General features: G+C 37.1%; 1 protein-coding gene and 2 long non-coding RNA genes across 3 annotated transcripts; 2 read left to right on the plus strand and 1 right to left on the minus strand.

Moving 5' to 3' along the window:
* Nucleotides 1–5,008: 5,008 nt before the first annotated feature.
* Nucleotides 5,009–7,761, plus strand: LOC125491280 (formin-like protein 3). Its single transcript, XM_048632845.1, has 4 exons — nucleotides 5,009–5,746; nucleotides 5,913–6,038; nucleotides 6,740–6,818; nucleotides 7,516–7,761. The coding sequence occupies exons 1-4, from the start codon at nucleotides 5,616–5,618 to the stop codon at nucleotides 7,759–7,761; spliced, it is 582 nt and encodes a 193-aa protein (XP_048488802.1). The 5' UTR covers nucleotides 5,009–5,615.
* Nucleotides 7,762–8,690: 929 nt separating this feature from the next.
* On the plus strand, nucleotides 8,691–15,666 carry LOC119694714. Its single transcript, XR_007268198.1, has 3 exons — nucleotides 8,691–9,140; nucleotides 14,591–14,746; nucleotides 14,934–15,666. It is a non-coding gene; the product is annotated as an uncharacterized LOC119694714 (long non-coding RNA).
* LOC125491233 lies at nucleotides 10,608–11,917 on the minus strand. The gene is made up of 3 exons (XR_007268197.1): nucleotides 11,676–11,917; nucleotides 11,396–11,561; nucleotides 10,608–11,092 (listed from the first exon to the last, which is right to left on the minus strand). It is a non-coding gene; the product is annotated as an uncharacterized LOC125491233 (long non-coding RNA).
* Nucleotides 15,667–21,384: the final 5,718 nt, after the last annotated feature.

The raw sequence follows: 21,384 nt of genomic DNA on the forward strand, positions 1-21,384 counted from the left end.
ATACACATAATATACCAAAAAAGAGACTTACAAAAGCTAAGGAAGATGAAGAAACCTGGGAGAGGAAAAGGCCAAGAAAATCGATTACTCATTTTGATGGGAAACATTTAAGACAAAAAAAAAATGTAAATAAAATGTAAAAAATGTATTCATGTATCGCAGGGAAATATTAATAACTTACAAATAAAACAATCAAAAAATAAATGTAAAAAATCTTGGCAAATTATAAATAGATATACAAATGGAACAACATCAGTAAAACGCGACATAAAAGAAATTTAATTAAATGATAAATCAATCAAGGATCCAAAGGAGATGGCTGAATGTTTTAATGATTTTTTTATAGATGGTATAACGGAAAACGTATCACTTGATCGCAATAAGGTTAAATTAGAACAATTAAACAACAGCATGTATCTTCATCCCTGCGATCCAGCAGAGGTTTTCAAAACTATAATATCATTAAAAAATACAAACTCGGTTGGTCCAGATGAGGTATCGACCAAAATTTTAAAATTTACGGCCGATTTAGTATCGTCAATTATCAGTTACATTATTAATGTGTCGTTTGAACAAGGTATATTTCCAAACACACTAAAACTATTTATGGTAAAACCTTTACATAAGAAAGGATCTAAATCTTCCATGGATAAGTATAGACCGGTTGCACTTTTATCCGTAATGTCAAAAATATTTGAAAAAATCTTCCAAAAAAGACTAGTACGATTTTTGAACAAATTTAATATAATAAAAGATCAACAATTTGGTTTTCAAAAAAATAAATCCACTACTATGGCGGTTTATACACTGGTCAAACACGTCACCAGCCTCATTGACAGCCGGCAACCTGCGGTGGTAATCTTCTTTGACATGACCAAGGCGTTCGACTTCGTTGATCACCAAACTCTATTAAATAAATGTCAATATTATGGAATTAGAGGCCCAGCTCAGGACTGGATCAAAAGCTATTTGGATAGGAGAAAACAGTTTGTGCGACTCGAAAAAAATATTGACACAGCAATTGAGTCATTCGATTCTTCTACAAGAGAGGTTAAGTTCGGTGTACCACAAGGAAGTGTCCTGGGACCACTCTTGTTTCTGTTGTACATCAATGATTTGACACAGATAACTTCCTACCAAACAACGTTATTTGCTGATGATATATCAATAATCGTTTCAAACAATAAAGACTCCATAGAAAAGGAAGTCAATGTAACTATTAAATCAGTAGTAGACTGGCTTTCAATTAATAATCTCAATGTTAACATAGATAAAACTACATACGTACAGTTTCAAAACTATAACAATGATAGAATACATATTGAAGCAAAACATGAAGATGTAACAATTAAAGAGTCAGATAATGTAAAATTTCTAGGTATCGCTCTTGACAGACACTGTAATTGGAAATGCCAAATAGATATTATCTGTAACAAATTAAATAGGTTTGTGTATGTACTATATAAACTTAACAAGATCTCTGGCCTACAAGTAGCGCTCACAGCTTACCATGGCTATGTGTCATCTATCTTAAGTTACGGTATTTTAATATGGGGAAATTGCACGGACATAAATAAAGCTTTTATAGCCCAGAAAAAATGCATACGAGCCATTTGTGGTAGGAAACAAACAGACTCTTGTAGACCTTTATTTAAGAAATTTAATATACTGACACTGACAGGTATGTACATATTTGAAATTGGGACACATGTAAAACAAAATCCTGACATGTATAAAAAAGTATGAAATGTAGTCAATTTTGACATTAGAAATAAACACCGTCTTGTACTACCCGTAAATAAAAGTGCTCTATACAGTAAAAACTGTCATATAATGACTATTAAAGTGTTTAATCAAATACCAAGCGACATAAAAAACAGTCCTATACAACAATTTAAATTCAAACTTAAAAACTGGCTTATTAAAAATGTATTTTATACAATGGATGAATTTTTTAAGCATACCATATAATAATTATTCAATGAGGCGTTTGTTAAAAAAAAAAAAGTTCCTTTTTGGAGAAATAGATGGCGTTGTCTGGGGTTGTACCAACTTTCAAACCCTCAGAAAACACTCAGATCACAATATGTTATTCTGTGAGGCTAACGAAATGTGAAAGTGACGTATAGTGCCACAAACTTATCTGTTCCGGTGAGAGCGAACTAAATTGGTCCATATAATCTATGTCATGTCAATATGAAATTCATTAGTAAGTAATGAGGTATGGACCAATTTAGTTCGCTCTCACCGGAACAGATAAGTTTGTGGCACTATAGGTAGGTAGAATTGTAGTATTATTTTCTCTATGATGTCGATGTCACTGTTGCTTCAGCGTTCAGTGCGATTGTGCGTAATATATCATGTTATGTAACAATGGTTAATTTACATTACCGCGAATGATTTAACTTACTTACGTGAATGAAAATAACTTGGTATGAAATGATCCGAACACAACCATGAATGTTTTCGCAGTTTCCAATCAATTTTTCGCACATTTATCCGAGTCGCCTTAATCCATTGTTGCGCCTGGCTTTCATCATTTGGAAATTTATGATGTGGCGTGTCGATGTACCTACGCCACATATGCGGACACCCCATAATCAACGAGGCGCTGCATCCTACACCAATGGACGAGCAACCGGCCCGCCGCGGCATCGTCACCGATGGCGTGATATTCAACCAATGGCAAGACGGCTAGATCACGACATCGCGCGCCGAACCAATAGCAACGCGGCACCACTACTACTCCAACTTGAAGATGCGCTTACATAAAAGGACAAGCAGAGGACAGCCCTTCCCTTTTTCTCGGCTTGCGCTTCTAGCTTTCGCATCTCTTTAATTCTTTTTGAGCTTTGCTTAAATTCAATTATTAAAATTAACTATCTAGTTTTGTATCAAATCCTTTTTCCAAATTCTATAAACCTTTTCTATCGCAAGTTCAGTATTAATGTTTGTGTAACGTGTAAAAATAAAAATTACTTAGTGTTCGTGCTTCCGCATTTTTATTAAAAACTTCACATAGATGGTTAGGTCTCAAAATACCATAAAAATTAGCTTGCAAAGTTAGCTTAGGCAAAATTAGGCTAGGTAACTACAGCTAAAATGATGTCCTTTATTTTTACAAGTTGCGACGGCACACATTCTCATCTTGTCTTGTAAGTATTTCTTTGGGATCTTATTTAGGATCATACAATAAATAAAAATAGAAAATCAGTTCTCGCACCCAGCACCCGTTCAAACGGCGCGCATAGAGAAAAGAACACTACGTGACGGCGCAGGTCGAACTATTCACAGAATACTTAGCACTATCCCAAGCCACATGCAGTCTGAGCCTCGGAAGGATGGCTCGCGCTACCACCCGACATTTAATCACAACTAGTGAGTTCTTATTCTGAGTTTAGTACTCTTTGCTCTCTATGTAATTTTTGACAGTTGGTACACTGCGTTTTCACGCCATCTATCGGCTTACCCAAAAGCTCAACTGACAGCTGTCAAGGAAAACGGCTCATTGTCAATCAATATTTAGAATTCGCTAACAATTATTTTTTTTCATGACATTTGCAATTAAATTATATTATTATTATTACTTTATAGGTATAATGTATCAAAATGTTTTAATTATAATGTGATATTGTAATATTGTGTAAATTTTTGCTTAATTATTATTTAATGTGAGCATGAGCATGCATGCATGCATCTGTAAATTTGCATACCGAACATTCGGTGAAACTTGCCAGACACTATTTTATTTTTTAAGATCTCATGTAACCATGTTTCTAGCAAATAAATGTATCTGAATCTGAATCTGAAAAAACAAATTTGCTCTTAAAACACGACAAAGCATTGAATATTGCAAACATAGATCATGAACCAGGATTGTGTAAAATAAAATTAGAAAAAGGTACAGATATGAACATAGATCATGAACCAGTTCATCCAGTATTGTCTGAGATAAAAATTGAAAAGGATACAGATTTTAAACCACCTCAACATATTGATTACTTACAACATAGAAAAAAAATAAAAATGGATGAAGTAAAAATTACTGATACAGATTTTAAATCACCTCAACAAAAAGTAATTGATAACTTACAACTTCACAACAATGGCTTAGTGAGAGATCCATCATATTACATAACTGGTTTAGAGAGGAAATACTATGTATCTATTTTCTAGTATTTTAAAATAGCAAAGCGTGGAACGAATAATCACAGCCTAGACATTTCGTATCGATAAATTCTCTAATATAAAGACATACCAAAACTAGACACTATTCATATTTGTTTGTGTTTTGGCCATATCTTGGTGATACCTTAATCGATTTGATATTGAATTATCTTGTTTGAAAACTTATTAGTTGACCATGTTTTTAAGCTGAAGTGCACAAAAAAATGTCATTTATTTATTTATTTATTTATCAAATATGGAACACCAGCAGTTTACACAACACACACTGATAACATATTCCTCGTTACAAATTTCGTTGCGAAAACCATTTATAGGCGTACACGTCATATAAAATTCTTTTTTAATTTAATTTATTTGTTTTTGCGTTTTGAATACTTTTTCAAAATGTTTAACTATTTTGAGGTATTATGTCTAATTTAAGTCGAATAATGCACATTTGATTATTTTAATTAGTTTATTAAAGTGTTACTTATGCAAAGCAACAAAAAAAATATTGAAATGTGGCAAGTTTTCTTTATTTTCGGTTTTAAGCATAAAATTTTGGCAAAAAATTTAAAAAACCTTAAATATTAAATATCTTAGAAATGGTTAAGTTTAGGATAATGCATTATAGGGTTCAATTGACTGGAAATGCCTTCTTCTATCACCTCCTGAAAGGATCCGGTCTACTTACCAATAACCCTGTATACTGAAAAGCCACTTGTCACATGCAATAAAATTGTGATTTCAGTGCTTTAAAGTTTAAGGAGGTGAGGTGTTTTATATATATATATTATAGCCAAATGATTGGTGTATTTGATGATTTTGTAGTATAATTGTGTTTATAATTGTATAATTTGTACTTTAAAATTTATTTTTGTTATTGCATATTCCACTAGAGTTTCAAAGAAACCTTAATTTTTTTAGTTACTATGCACTGTACTAATCTTTATTTGTCTCAACAAACTAATGTAGATTTAACATACATTTACCATCTGCAAAATCAAAGTTACCTACCTACCTAAAAGGACAAAATTGAGGTTAATAACAAAATAAAATAATGGTACTTACTTTGACAGTGCCAGTTGACACTGACAATTGAAAGAGTAGTCTATGTGAAGGCTCCAGTACACACAGTGGCCGGTGGCGATGATATGCCATTCTTGGCAATGTACTTACCACTGTAAGATTATGATCACAATGGCTATTGGGTCATTGCTACCTGGCTAACCCTTCCTCTTTCTTTCTTTCATTCATATAACAAGTTATATATTTTTTTACAGTAAATCACCTGTGCAGTCGCCGCCGCCGCCGCCGCAGCTGCCCGGGTGAGTACAAAGTACCTTAACACTTCATTTCTCACATCCACATGTTTGGACGACAAACAATTTCACAATCACGCAGCAAATTGCTGGCTAACCACTTGCGATATATGGTTTTACAGGGCCATGCCACCGACGACGCCGCCGGTGGTGCCGCCGCCGGTGATGCCGCCGCCGGTGGTGCCACCGCCGCCGGGTAGGGAGCCAGCAACGGCGCCGCCGGTGGTGCCGCCGCCGCCCCAGCCCCAACCGCACAGGTGGTCAACTAGACATTGTGAAACAGGGCCTAAATGTGACTACCAGTCATCGGTAGATAATAAAGTTTTATACTGGCAGTGGCAAGACAAGTATAGTGGATATAATTATGTCAAATTAATCCGTATCATAATTAATTATAATCATATTTTTTTTATTAAATTTCAGATACCGGTATTTTTCGGTGCCCGCACCGGCGCCGTACCCGGCCTGGCCTCTGCCGCCATTTGCGGTGCCGCTGCCGGCGCCGTATGCGCCGTGGCCGACGGAGGTGGCGCCGCCGTTCGCGGCTAGGTATGTACTAGTGTTGCCCAAATGCAAGAACAAGACGAGACTTAGCCAGTCTTGGTCTTGGTCTTGCGCCAATACACCTGGTCTTGGTCTTGGTCTTGGTCTTGCGCCAATACACCTGGTCTTGGTCTTGGTCTTGGTCTTGCGCTCCCAGTCTTGGTCTTGGTCTTGGTCTTGCAGCAAGAGTCTTGCAAGTCTTGCAATTACCTATTAGTCTATTACTATTTATTAAAGTTTACTTTTTGATTTTAATAGATATTTTTTTATTCGCTATGTTTATGGTATTAGTCGTAATGCGCATAGGTCCAGTTTTTCATTTTCTTTGATACAGTTTTTTGCATCTCATAGAATTCCTAAGCGTACTTACCTATACACCGAACTGTTACACCTAACTACTCAGTGAAATAGCGCTCTGCAAGACGCAAGAGTCTTGCAGGCTATGTCTTGTTCTTGCTCAAGTCTTGCACGGTCAGTCTTGGTCTTGCTAAAAATACGCGGTCTTGTTCTTGGTCTTGGTCTTGCAAAAACGCAAGAACAAGACCAAGACTGCAAGACCAAGACTGAATTTGGGCAACACTAGTATGTACTGTACTAACTTTAACCGCGGAGCGGATGCACGCTCTTTAAAGACACCGAGATCCCGATTAGCACTAGTATTATTTATTACGGAGAATTATAAATAAATAAATAAAACGAAATTTCAGCTACCCGGGTCCGCCTGCGCCGCAGCCGGTACATCCGCCGCAGCCGCCGCAGCCGGCAGCCGCACCTATCCACATTTGTGTAAGTTTGAAAATACGTTATTTTAAAACAATTACGTAAATGACAATGGGCGTTTTGGGACCTATGTCCAATAAAGATGAGACATACATCGTTGGATAGCTCTTTTCAAATGAGCAAAAAAGTATTATGACGACAAATCCGTATAAGTTGTCCATTTTGAAATATATTCGTCGGAAGGAAGTATTTTTCTATGGCATTGCACTCTCTCTCCTGATGACAGTTAGGGCGTAATACACGTATGACGTAAACACGTATTATTGAAATTGGAGAAATTACTTTCAAGTGGTTTTATTTACTTTTACTTTGTTTATTATCTAATAAACAAATAAAAAAATATATGAAATATGATCATTTTGTTTTAAAAATTAAAAATGGATGTGAAAAACTAACAAAAACATAAAAATTACAGAAATAAAATATAAAAACTTTCAAGGTACGATTATTCTAATTGGACAGTAAATCAAGACTAGCGCTTCCGTTATTCATATTCTGCAAAAAAATACCTTTTCAACGATGTATCACTCATTTCTATTGGTGCTGGTCCCAGCTTCCATATATTGGTGCCCATCATCATTAAATTTAATGCTTATGATCAATTTTACAAGTTCTCACTTCACACGAACGTCCGATTACAAATTTGTTATTTTTCTACAGTATAAAAGTAGATAGAATTTGCCCTTTTTAAATCATTTTTCAGTTTGTGGAGAGCCCTCGGTGGTGGCAGGGGCCGCCCTCGTCGCGTGGTCGGGGGCGCGGCGGGCGCCATGGCCGCGGGAGCGGGAAATTTATTAAAGTAAACCCACCGATTTTGATTATTTTGATTATAAATAAATATTATAAATTAACCATAGGCATCCCGTATGCTTGTTTTATTGTTGAAGTAGACCATATACACCCAATGTTTCAATATGTCACCATCCGTTCTTCCTGCAATGACCTCTAGCATGCCGTTGGTGCTGGCTCGCACCCTGGACAGGGAGCGACGCTACCTTTTTGCGCATAATTGCATGGAAGCCATCAGTATGTGCTTCCGCAAACATACTGGATGCACTGCAGTGGCGAGGCAGCCCCAACAAATCCTAAAGGCATTGTTATATTGAACTCGCAGAGCGCTGAGAGCCTTTTGCGTATATTTGACCCACAGGCTGTGACAGGCTGCCCAATTGACAATAAGATTTGAATAGTGTAATTTTTACTTTACGTGAGCAGCGAGCAAACCTGCGGGCCAATACGCGCGGGCTGCCAGCGCCCTGTGCTCCCGTTCAATATCATCGTCATCATGTAGGTCTTTAGTTTACATTTCAAGAAATTATAAATAATTACCAACTGAGCTTTTCTAATATCCTCTAATTAAATAATAACTTGATTGTTAATGAATGATTACGAGAATACTAAAAGACTAAAATAGCTGACGTGGGTGCCAAGACTGCTAAACTGAAGTGGGACTGGGCGGGGCACGTCTGCCGTATGCAGCCGGAGAGGTGGGCAAAAAATGCCACCAAATGGATACCCAACAACGGCCGCCGACGCAGAGGCAGACCAAGAAAGAGATGGCGGGATGACTTGGACAATTTTAACACGGAATGGTGTGAGCAGGCCCAAGAAAGGGATAAGTGGAATGTTCAGTCATGTGTTGGTCACTAGCGTGCATCGCAATAAAATAAAAATAATTTATTATGATAATGTAGTTTCTAATGTGGATTTGAACAAAATAAATACATTTTGTCTCGGTAACTTTTATTTGCATACACTGATAAATAAAATTATTTTAACTAGCTGGTACAGTTGATTTTGATGTTTATTGATACACTTAGTAGTTCATAGCATCATGATGCGTCATCAATTCATCATCAAATACGTATACGTAGCAAAATTGATTTTATCTTAATTGAATTAAATAACTAACACTCTTTTCCATTGTAATAATCTTACTTTGTAATTTGCTTATTATTATTCTGAGACCTGGGATTGACCAGAGTAAAATCACTCGTTGTCTATGGTTTGTCTGTGATTAAAACTGAGGAAGTCGTCGAAGTCGAGTCGGCCATCTTTCTTTATCGGGGATTGTTGTCGTTTGTTTTGCCGCTCCGGCTGCGCAAAACTATTCATTATTTCTGATTAATTGTGGATTGTTCAGGTGAAAATGTTGTAAAATGTGCCGGCGCTATATACACCATGTTCCGCCCAGACAGACCCTGTCCAGAGGGAACCACTTTGAAAGGAGACAGCTGAGGAGCAAGTCCAGCTGACAGAAAGTATGAATATGACGATACACTTGGATACACTTTTGCAAAAGGAATTAATTACCAGCATAACGCAGAGGTAAGCGAAATAAATAAAATCCTGGTTCCTCTGTAGTAGCTAGGAGTTTTGCACATTGACACTATGCATATATGCGGTAAAATATTGAGTATTGATACTAATGACTGTCTAATCCTTTTACCATACGTAAAGTCATGACGTGCAGCAATGTATTATGTTGTAATTGATAGTTTACAGTAAATACTCGTATGTAGCTATAATAATTTATTCCAAAATATATACATTACAATAGGGAATATGCAAGTGGTTCAAATAAAGGTCAAATATTATTTATAATAAACTTTGTTGTTTCATAACTACGACTCCATCATTATTTTTGATTATAATTTATTTTTGAGCAAGTAAATGAAGTTGAAAAGTACAAAAAAACTTCGGTAAATTCTAACTTCCGAGAAACGTCACCCATTTTCTTAGGGCGGATGTGACGTCATAATTCTTTATATATCAATCTCAGAATAATAACTTCTTTGCGTTTGCGTATAGTTAAATAAATGTCAAGTGTAAACAAAGAAATGTTAATGTCACCGAGTATTTGTGATGCTCGTTGTGATCAGATACGATGGATCACATAAAAATTCTTCCAATACGAGTAGATCCTAGCCTCCTATAACCTCTCCACTTCTTGTTTGATATGCTTGTTTGTTTGCAAAGTTTAGGACTTTTTATATTTTTTGTTGGTAGTGTATGGGCTGCCACTAGTTGTTCTATTGTAATGAGGCGTAAACAGCCATTCGCTAGTCAACGAGCCACTCAAATATGCTCTATATTGCAACACAATAAAATTAAATTTGTATTGTCAGTATTATGACATGAACATGACACAAGTTGCTCTTTCTACTTTTAGGTTATAATGGCAGTTAGTATATTTCAAAAGTTGTTATTTTTTTCTAAATTAAGTTATGGAAGAATTCTCGTAATCAGAAGAACTGGAGGGTGATTCGTGTCACAAAAAACAACTTCGTTTTCATCTCGTTTTCAGATTTTTACGAACGAGCTATGAAATTGCGATTCACATGGCACTAAAAACAAGCTACATAGTAAGATCGTTTCGAGATCGCAAAATGAATGAACGGAATGGAGAATGACGCGATTCATGTCATTTTTGTTGAACTTTTTGATATCGCTTATCTGTCATATTTTGACGTTTTAGCGATTTTAAACTTTCGAAGAAAAGGGTGAAATTGTTAGATCGTTTTCAGAAAATACTGCTAAAAGTGAAATTGACCTTGTACGCATCTCTCCAAGATCTTCAAGCCATTTTTCAGCCGGACAGCCGTCCCTACGAGATACGTTTCCATCTTTACCGAATTCGTAATTTTCCTTTATAGTAAGCTTGTATTAGTGATATTTATTTGATTGGTGTGGATTTTGGCCTGAGGTCCTCGCAGAATGAGGAAGAATATTTTAACCGAAAGCATACACATTCCCTCAGTTTGCAAATTGTAAGTTAATGAATTAAACACATTGTAATGCATGTATATTTTATTTATTGATAGAACTAATAAATTCTATGAATTATCACAAATACTAAAAAAATATAGGTAGTAATTAGGTCCCTTTACCACTTAATAAAGCTACAGATAATGGCAATCAAAGATTAAAGTCTTATTATTTTTCTCATATTCTCTCCTATAGGTTGGCTGGTACAAAATGCTTTTAGCCTTTTGTATAAGTAATTATTAATACTTATATATACAATATTTTGTTAACAATTATTAAACTATTATTGTATATAGGAACTTAGGTAATCAGTAATCACAGGTGCTCCTCTGTTTGAATTGACGCATGAAGAAGAGGAAGAAGAGAGGCGTGAGGTCATTGAAGGCCAGGCGCATGCGCAGGGACGGGATCCTCCCGCGCAGCAGCCGCAGCAGCGCCGCGCTGACCGCGCGCTCCACGCCGGTCGCGGAGCCAGAGCTTCACTGGTCGCGCAACTGCGTCGCCGCTAAAATCTGTGGATTTTCAATTTATAGTTAAAACATATACCTACAAAAATATTTTGTACTTATTCCGATATAAATTATGTATACGTATTATTTTACTTTAAGTCTGGTCTTGATTGTTCCTTTCATTAGACTAGAAAAGACAAAATGAAAAGTTCAGTATGATATTGTTCTAAAAAATTACAGACAGATACTAAACAAAACTACGCTGTAACATAAATATTCAACACCAGTTTTCCTAAGACATTATTGGGGTAACAATGAAATTAAATTCTATTCTATTATTTAGCCAAACATTTAGGAATAACCTACCTTTTTCCATATGAGGAACCCCTCCTCAAGAAGCCTCTCATTGACTGCAGCCTGTCTGTTCATTACTTCAGCTAATCAGCTATCATTGTGAGGGCTGAAGCCGTGGCCCTCTCACAACGCAGTTGCTCCTTCTGCTACTCAAGCACATCGGCTGCTGCTTGTGTTTCTAAAACAATTCAAAACAGAAATTGAAGGATACATCGTAAATTACAATACCTTCTTGACTACAACCGGTAACATTTATATTTCAAAAAAAATAGGTTAATACATTGATACTTACATGTCTCAGTCGTATTTCTCTAAGTAAGTTAAACTTCCTTTCTTCTTATTTTCCAAAAAAACTACGTTGACACGAAAATGAGCAAAGAAAATCAATGTTTTTATGGAGAAAACATGGCGGCTGTCAAAAGTGCCACAGGTTATGAATTTCTTCAACGTTGAATTAAAAAGCTGTTTCTTGATACTTGCTATCGACACTAATTCCAACAAAATATATTGTAGGAACAAAATTATTTAAAACAATTAGTGGTACTCAGATCAACTACAAATAGATTCGCAATCGCCGTGTGCACTATTCTCTTTCTCACTCAAACCATAGATGTTGCCGACAAAAAAATAAAACCTAAATATGGGGAAATTTAACTTATCATAATAACAAAAACAAAACTTGAGTATATCGTCGGTTGATAGGAAAAAGACACTAAAGGCTAATTTTTCAATAGCCAGACAAAAGTTTTGCTAGGAAATAATTTTGATGCTGTTGCGTCTCAATGTTTCTCAATGTTTGTATTACCAAGATAACATTTATCTGAATATTGAAAAATCTGCCTTATTGAGTTTTTCCTGTCAACCGACGATATAAGAAAAAAAACTTTACTCATACTTATTTGATTTCAATATAATTATTTAATATACACAAACTGAGTGGATTGTATAATTCATTGTCTTCGTCCAATCGAAACAATCCTCTTCAAAATGTGCCGAACACAATTTTTGTATGTTTCCTTGGTTTCCAATTTGTGCGACCGGTAATGTCTATCCATTTTCTTGATATTTTTTTTTCTGTCGGAAACCTATGAAAGAGATAAATGGATGAGCATGAGCATTATAATCGTGGGCCAAATATGTGATGGGGTTTTTTTAAAAGGAAACACGTATTTCGTATCAATACAATAAACTTTATATTATACAGAAGAAATCACACATAGAAGAAAAAAACGAAACGAACGTTTCCTCACAATGAGAGGCACCTCATTTGAAACAGGAGAATGACTTCTACAAAATACAATCTTCACAAAAACCGAATTCGTGCGCCCCATTTGTAAACCCAACCCGAGTCCGTTACAATTTCTAGTATTTTCTTTGCATACTATAATATTTGTGGGTAAAATAAATTTTCAATAACTTGCAACACCATGTGATTTGTTATGATATGGTACCTCGTAATTTTTACTTAAAACTGATACTAAAAGACCTTACAGTATTAAAATTAGTATCGTTTTATATTAAAATCGAGCCAATAGATAGTACTATGATGAATGTAAGCTTGTTAAACTTGATAGTATCTACTTACATGTGAAAATATATCTCATCCATCATTCCATCGTGTTTTCGTTCAATATGCTCTAAACAACCGAACAAAATCCACCCACCCATGTCACACACTCGTTAAGTGATGATAATAGTCTAATAAACTTAATAAACACCCACAAATCACTAGCAAATCGAAAATAAATAGCATTTAGAAAATTTTGTTGTAACTGTCAGCCTTTGTTTGGCACAGATTTTTCATTTGTTTCATTGTTTGGCACAGAGAACTGACGTAAACAGGCGCCACAGCAAAAAGGACAAAAAACATTTACAGCTTAACGTTTCTTTCTTACGCTTAATGTAGCTAAGCGTCTCTTTTTCGCAATGTCAGAACTGTCACGATTATACCCCTGTGTAGTGGTAGTATTTATAATTTTTGCATGGCAATTAAAAAAAATATAGTTTCATTCATTTCACTCAAGCCATCCAAATACGAACTAGCGATATGAAAACGAGATCAAAGTATGTGTGCTATGAATCGCGTTTTTAAACATTGCGGATTTCATCTCGTAACTCGTTCGTATCGCTTTACAAATATTTCGGTTGAGATGTGAATCGCGCCCCTGGACACATTAAATTTATTACGCAGTATGAACGAGTAAACTGTGGCCAGCTGCGGAAAAGGACAGCAAAGACTATTGAAAAGTCGAGAGCCGTGTGCCCAAATATTAGGGAATATGCATATATTTTTATACTCTTATTCGATAGTTTAGATAAGGGGGTATAGACCTTTGAGATATGCACAATGGTTCCATTCAAGAGAGCCAGGTGCAGGTTCTTACACCCCCACAGATAATAGAATAGAATGACCCACTAACCCTAGTCTCTCTTACTGAGAACCAAAGTTACAGTAAGTACTTACATACAATACAAATATTAATTAATATTCATATTGCCATAATAGCGTAATATTGTGTACAAAGGTCCTCTGGTTTGCGCGCTCCCATTTCAAAAGAGCTACTAGCAGCTATTTACGAGCTCCCATTACAAAACAGCCACTGGTCACACTTTATTACCATTACAAAACAGCCACTGATCACACTTTATACACTTCCTTTTTCGTTTGTTACCATGACAACATTGGTTTGTTGAAAATACAAAAGTACTCTGTGATTACTTGATTAGGTAAAAAATCTATGCCGACTGACGGGACTCATTATTCTGAGCCGTGAAATTAAACGATTATGACGTCACGACAGCCCGCCATCCTGACGGGAATTTCAAAGTGGTCGTGATGGTTGTAATTTTTTAACTTTGTTTAAAATACCTTAAATTACTTATTTTGGCGTTGAATTTTTTTTTACTATAATAAAGTGATGTAAAACTATCCAATAAAAGTATAAAAAAAAATTACGCATATTCCCTATTCCATGACACTCTTGTTTTCACAAGTCAACGACTTAAGTCAGGCAGACATAAAGGCATAGAGGCGAGTGCTCTTTCTAAGCTGCCAGCACAACACTCCCCCTCACGAGCCCTATCCTTTGGGTCTTGGCGTCCAGGCGGTAGCTAAGACCAATATAGTGAATAAATTTATCAGGACCCATATTAAATTATATACCTGTATCTATCCTTCATTTATCACACTTTTTTTAATAATTTCAGAATCGATAGCAGTTTATTGGTGGCGGCGCTATATCCGCCATGTTCCCCTCAGACAGAACCGTGTCCAGAACCACCAGGACAAGTTCGCTGGCTTGCTTGACACCGGCGTCTACTCGCCCTCCGTGCAGCACATCCTGTACGGGTTTTGCAATTTACGTAAGCGATTTTTTTTTTGTTTTCTTCTGTCACCTGTATACATTATCTGTCAAAAGTTTCATGATAGTTTCCGCTAGAGGCGCCACTTTGTGAACGAGAAAACTGAAACTTTTATAGTTTTTAGTTCACACAGAAATGTTATTTATTTGGCACGCCTTTCTATTAATGTATCGTTTCTTGCCAACAGATCACCTGGGTGAAGATGACGATGCAACATCGACATGTCGAAGTACCCAGCGAATGTGACGACAGGAGTTCCTGTCAAAATCTTTGATAGTGCGCGTCTTCTTCTTCTTGGCGTCCTATGACCCCCCCGTGGGGGAAAGGGCAGACACAACGGTTCTCCATCTCAGTCTGTCGAAGGCAGCGGGCTTCACCTCGGACCACGTCATCTCCGTGTCCTGCATCTCGTCATGAAAGTGTGCATCAATGAAAATATAATACCTAAATGGCCATTAGAATTGAATTACGTTCACCCTAGATAACACAGTACACAGTCATGCATGCACTATAATACCACAATAGGTATATTATAATGTTATGCTCTTAGGTATATATTATAATATAATGAGCTCTTAAAAGAGCTATGATATAATTAAAGCTATCGATGTTAACTGTTATTGGTCACACCAGAGTAAAAGTTCTTACTGTACCTTAGTTAATGAAAAATAAATAAATTATGATTATTATTAATAAGCACACTATACAGAAATCTTGAATCAGAATATAGGCTAAGAATTTTGTAAAAAAAAATAATAAATTTAGAAATACCATTGTGATCTTAATCATACCTACTTATAACAATATAAAATAATTTAACATGATTGTGTTGATGTAGTTTCTAATGTGGATTTGTATAAAATAAAATAAATTTGTCTTGGCATCTTTTATTCACATATTAAGAAACCAAAATAAATCTATATAAAATAAACTGGTCACATTCACTGTAAGTTGAAAGTAACCTCCATTAAAATAAAATACAAAAAGAAAAAAGATCTTCAGCTGGATTCGATCCACTAACCTCTAGGTTGAAATGGAGCTACATTCAACTAGGCTACGGTTCTGATAATCGTTTTGGTGAAAAGTTCCTTCACTTTCTTCCCGAGCCAAAAGCATTTTTTAGCTGCTTACACTTAATTCATTATTTTGAAGTCCCTTGACCACATACGTACATAAAGTAGTTATTGTTACGACCTATATACCATCGTCTATCTATTACATACACTCGATGAGTGGTAGATTTAGTTCTTATCAAGTTTTAACTTGATTAACATAACATAATAATGGAAATTCCTATATGGGCGACTATTGTCTCATAATTATGAAGAATAAGCCAATCCACCCCAATTCTGTTAGCACTGCATGATAGAGAATACTTCAATGAACTTATAGACATGTAACACATTTAACAGCGTGCTCCGAGAGATTCATAGCATTAGGTACAATTTCTTCGGCCATATTAAAATTTGTTGCTGACTTAATTCATTATTTTGAAGTCCCTTGACCACATACATACATAAAGTAGTTATTGCTACGATCTATATACCATCGTCTATCTATTACATACACTCGATGAGTGGTAGATTTAGTTCCTATCAAGTTTTAACTGATTAACATAAAATCATATTTTCCTATATGGGCGACTATTGTTTCATAATTATGAAGAATAAGCCAATCTACCCAAATTCTTTTAGCACTACATGCTAGAGAATACTTCAATGAACGTATAGACATATAATAACACATGTAACAGCGTGCTCAGAGAGATTAATTACATTACAATTACTTTACGGCGACATAGCGGCAACTATGAGTGACGTCATGCGCACTCACCCCTCAGCAGCAGTTAAGCAAAGTACCAAGAGTGGTAACTGCTGCTAGCTGCACTCTATAAGGCGCTATAAGGCGCACGCTACGCCGTTTAGTAATTGTGACTTTATTAATCTCTCGGAGCACTCTGTTAAATGTTTTATATGTCTATAAGTTCATTGAAGTATTCTCTATCATGCAGTGCTAACAGAATTGGGGTGGATTGGCTTATTTGGAAAAACATATTCGGCGGTACTAAAAATTGCTGCCGAACTTTCTGCTGCCAAGTTCACAGACCTAAGTTCACAGACCTGCGGTCAACTACGACCGCTACGAAGTTCCGCCTACGCTCTACGAGCTGCTACGCATTTAAGCCCCGCCCCCTTCCCAACTTCAACGACGATGACCTCGGTGTGTCCAGCTGATAAAGTTGACTCGTCCAAGATGAATACGCGGAACAAGAAGGCCGCGCCAGGATCGGCGGATGTGACGGAGTTGACTGCAGATATCCGGCTTCTGTGCCAGGAAATGTCAGTTTTTACTGAAAAGTTGGATTTCATGTCTACTTCTCTCATGCAGAGCAACAAGAGACTTGACGAAGCGGTCACCAACCTGGCCCTCACAAACAAGCGACTGAAAATTCTCGAGGATAGAGAGGTTGAATTTGAAGCGGCGAAACAAGAGGTTATTGAACTGCGCTACCAACTGAACCAGCAAGAACAATCGTCAATGCGGAATGAAATCGAGCTAGTCGGCATAACTGAATCGCCAAACGAAAATCTGTGGCACACGACGCTGCTGACTGCCGCAAAAATTGGTGTCACTCTGGATGAGAATGACATTGACTCTATAAATAGAGTTGGACCCAAGCGCACAATGTCGTCCGTCGTGGCCTCCCAGCGCTCCGAGCACCCCAACCTGCCGCGCCCGGTGGTCGTCAGGCTGGTGAGGAGATGCAAACGAGATGATCTCTTGAACGCAGCCAAAACAAGGAAAAACCTAACCACCAAGGACATCGAACTGCCAGGCTCAACCCAAAAGGTGTTCATAAATGAACGCCTGACCCGCGACAACAGAAAGTTATTTCGTGAGAGTCGAGCCTTCGCCGCGGACAGAGGCTACAAGTTCTGCTGGACCCGACACGGTTCTGTGCTGCTGCGGGAGCGTGAAGGCAAGCAGAGCATCCTCGTACGCTCGCCCGCCACCCTCGAGCGACTCGGCGGCGGCAGCGGCGGCGGCGGCGGTGCGCCGGCCGGCGGCGGTGGCGCCTCGCGTGACGGCGGCAGTGCAGGCAGCGCCCAGGAGCCTGCTACCTCCCAGCACTCATCTGAGTGAGATCATTTTCATAATCTTAACACTTGTATGTACGATTTTGTTACTCATATTTTACTCAACAAAATACTCAATTCCTTATCACTTATTACTAAGAACTCTTTATCTGAATAAACTCAAACAATCTCAAACAATAGATAAAACATGTAATCATATCACTTACACCGAACAACTAATTCACAATTCTTTCCAAATTCGAAACAGTCAATTTATTCATATTCTACCCAGTTTTGATTCACAAAGTAATAAAAATTGTAAGGAGTTTGCTGCAACTTCAATGCTGAAAACTTATAATTATATAAAGAATGGGTTAATAACCCAAAATTTTAACCATACCTTGTCTTACGATTGATCTTCCTGAAAACTGTGGTAAATCTCTGGGTAATATGAACTATAACTTTAAAGTTCTTACATTCAACATACGTAGTATACAAAAGAATTTTGACGCATTTTTGGTAGTTTTAGCTAGATAAAACATAAAATTTGATGTCCTTATACTAACTGAATGTCACCTTGGTACTTGTTCCTTGTTAGGTTCCATACCAGGGTTCAAATCATACTATACTAAATTCACCACCAATAGTGCTGGCGGAGTTGTGGCTTTTGTACGTGACGATTGGCCTGTGACTTGCTGTGAGCCTGGCTTGCTAGAAACTGACAGTTTAATACTTGATCTGCCCAATAACTATAAAATTTTAGCAATATATCGCTCTCCTTCCTTTAAAAATCATGATAACTTTCTGAAATCTGTTGAGTCTCTCCTTGTTGCGAAACAGTTTTCCGAGGTTTGTCCATAGATTTTGATAATATACCTACTTTTTACATTTTTTGAAGTTTATTAAACAATTTGTTGACCCTAACGACGGATTTTTATTCATACAATAATTAAGAAATTAAGGAATCTACAGTTATTAGGGCTAATAAGTACCACGCAAGTTGTTTTCTCAATATTTGGCGACCGTGCTATGGAGCGGGCACTGCTGGAGAGAAAAACCGCGCGCCGCCTCTTCAGTGTGGCGTGCGATAAGTTCGACCAATCTCTCAGTGAAGACCCAGGAAATAAGAAAGCAGTAAAGGCCTATTACGAAAGTCTAACTGTAAAGCATAAGAAGCTACTAGACGTTAGCAATGCAGTACTACAGTTGCTGTTAGACACACAAGGTGCTGCTGCTGACTATGATACAGAGGTGGACGCGGCAGAAACATATGAAGATAGATGGTTTCTGGCCGAACAGTCATGTTTAGAATGGTCGACATCAGAGGCTAACCAAAATTTTAAAGGCGAGGAGTATAAATCTGTTTTTGGAAACACGGAAAATAAAAAAAGATTCAGACTGCCCCGATTAGAGCTACCTAAATTTGACGGGCAGATTAAGTCATGGCTTACGTTTTGGGGACAGTTTATAAAAATTCACAATGACGAAGATATAGATGACGGAGATAAGTTTCAATACCTACTACAATGTATGGAGCATGGGTCCAGCGCTCGAGACCTGGTGGAAAGCTTCCCTCTGACGGCTACCAACTATAACAAAGCACTTGAACAACTGAAGCAGAGATTCGCGAGGGACGAGCTGTTGGTAGAGCACTACGTACGAGAACTCCTATAGCTTATCAAATGGGTACAACCTAACTTGAGCACTCGGGTTTTATATGACAAGCTAATGACACAAATCCTAGCTTTGGAGTCCCTGGGTGTGACACAAGACAAGTATGCGGCCTTTCTTTATCCGATGGTTGAGTCCACACTGCCTGAAGAGATGCTAAGAGCTTAGTGTCGATCGGAGAGGCGCAGCAATGATGGAAATAGCCCTCTAGCAAACCTGCTGAGCTTCATTAAGAAAGAAGTCGAGTCAGGGGAAAGAATTAAGATAGCGAGGGCAGGTTTGGGAAAGGCGCAAACCAGCAACACTCCTACTGTATCCTGCTTCACTTGTTTCACAGCTGTAGATATGAAAAATACTTTTACCCCTTCCTCTTCAAAGCCAGAGAAGAGTTGCATTTGGTGCAGAAAAACTTCTCATATAAGCTCAGAATGTAACACAGCGCTGACAATGACCCTAGAAGAGCGAAATGAATTTGTTAAGAGGAAGAGAGGATGTTTTGCGTGTTTGAACATCGGTCACAGAGCTATGGTCTGCAAGAAGAGAAACAGACGTGTCACTTGTGGTAGACGTCATTTTTCTATTATGTGTCCAGCCATAGCAAACGCATTTCCAGTTACAGAAGAAAAACGTAAGGAAAAAATACAGAATAAGTCAACCAGTCTTCTACAAATAGTTAAGAAGGGTATTATTATGAAGACCGATGCAAGGAGGCAGAGTAAGTCAAGCAAGATAAGTAATGAAGGAAGGCCTAAGCTAAAGTTAAGTTGGAAGGACCTAAGAGAAAATGGTCCAACTATTCACGAAAATACAGAAGGAGTTAAGAGTAAGATTAAGAAAAACAAGAGGAAAGGAAAAATAAAGACGGCTTTCGGTAATAATGGAACTAATATAAAGGAAGATTTAATGGGAAAGTTAAGAACGTCCAGACAAGAAGAAGTAAGTAAGAGATTTGGATGGCGCTGTATGCCGCCTCACGCGCCATGGTGGGGTGGGTTCCGGGACGAATCAGAAAACAGGAGCTCGTCCCAGTGAATCACCGACTACACCTACGGGATGCCACATATTTGTTAGTTAGCACATTTTAGTTAATATTGCATAGGTATAAGGTGTGTTATTTTTGTAGTTTCATTTCGTTTGGGTAGGTGTAGATATAAGTTTAGTTTCTGTAAAATCTAGGATAAGTAAGTTTTTTAGAATTGTTTTGCAATGGTAATTGCAAGGCGCGGAGTATGTTGCGAAACAGTTTTCCGAGGTTTGTCCATAGATTTTGATAATATACTTTTTAAATTTTTTTAAGTTTATTAAACAATTTGTTGACCCTAACGACGGATTTTTATTCATACAATTATTAAGAAATTAAGGAATCTACAGTTATTAGGGCTAATAAGTACCACGCAAGTTGTTTTCTCAACATTCCTTATAAATACAAATGTTTCTAAAGTTATATATGTTCGTGATATTAACATAAATATTCTAGAACCCAACAAGCCTCAATCGAACGAGTACCTCTGCCTCATAGCTGAACTGGGTCTCACCGCTGCCATAACCAATAGCACAAGAGGCAGATCCTGCCTAGACCTTTTTCGTTGACTGTAAAACCCCTACTATTGGACGTGTATGTAAAACCACGCTTACTGACCACGATTTGGCTTTTATCGCTATTAAAACTTCACATGAAAACCGTGCTTCTCAAAATAGATTTGTAGAAAAAATTGACTATGAAGGTATAATGAATGAATTTAATAAAATTAAAACAACACAGATAGTTTTAATGAAGATGAGAGAACGCTTCAATATAATTTAATTTATACTTAATTTATTCGTTTATATTGTTATTACATGTATTTAAGGGCGTCTTGCACAACAAAGTTAAATAAAATTAAATAGTTT

Source organism: Plutella xylostella, chromosome Z (assembly GCF_932276165.1).
Source record: "Plutella xylostella chromosome Z, ilPluXylo3.1, whole genome shotgun sequence".
Taxonomy (NCBI): domain Eukaryota; kingdom Metazoa; phylum Arthropoda; class Insecta; order Lepidoptera; family Plutellidae; genus Plutella; species Plutella xylostella.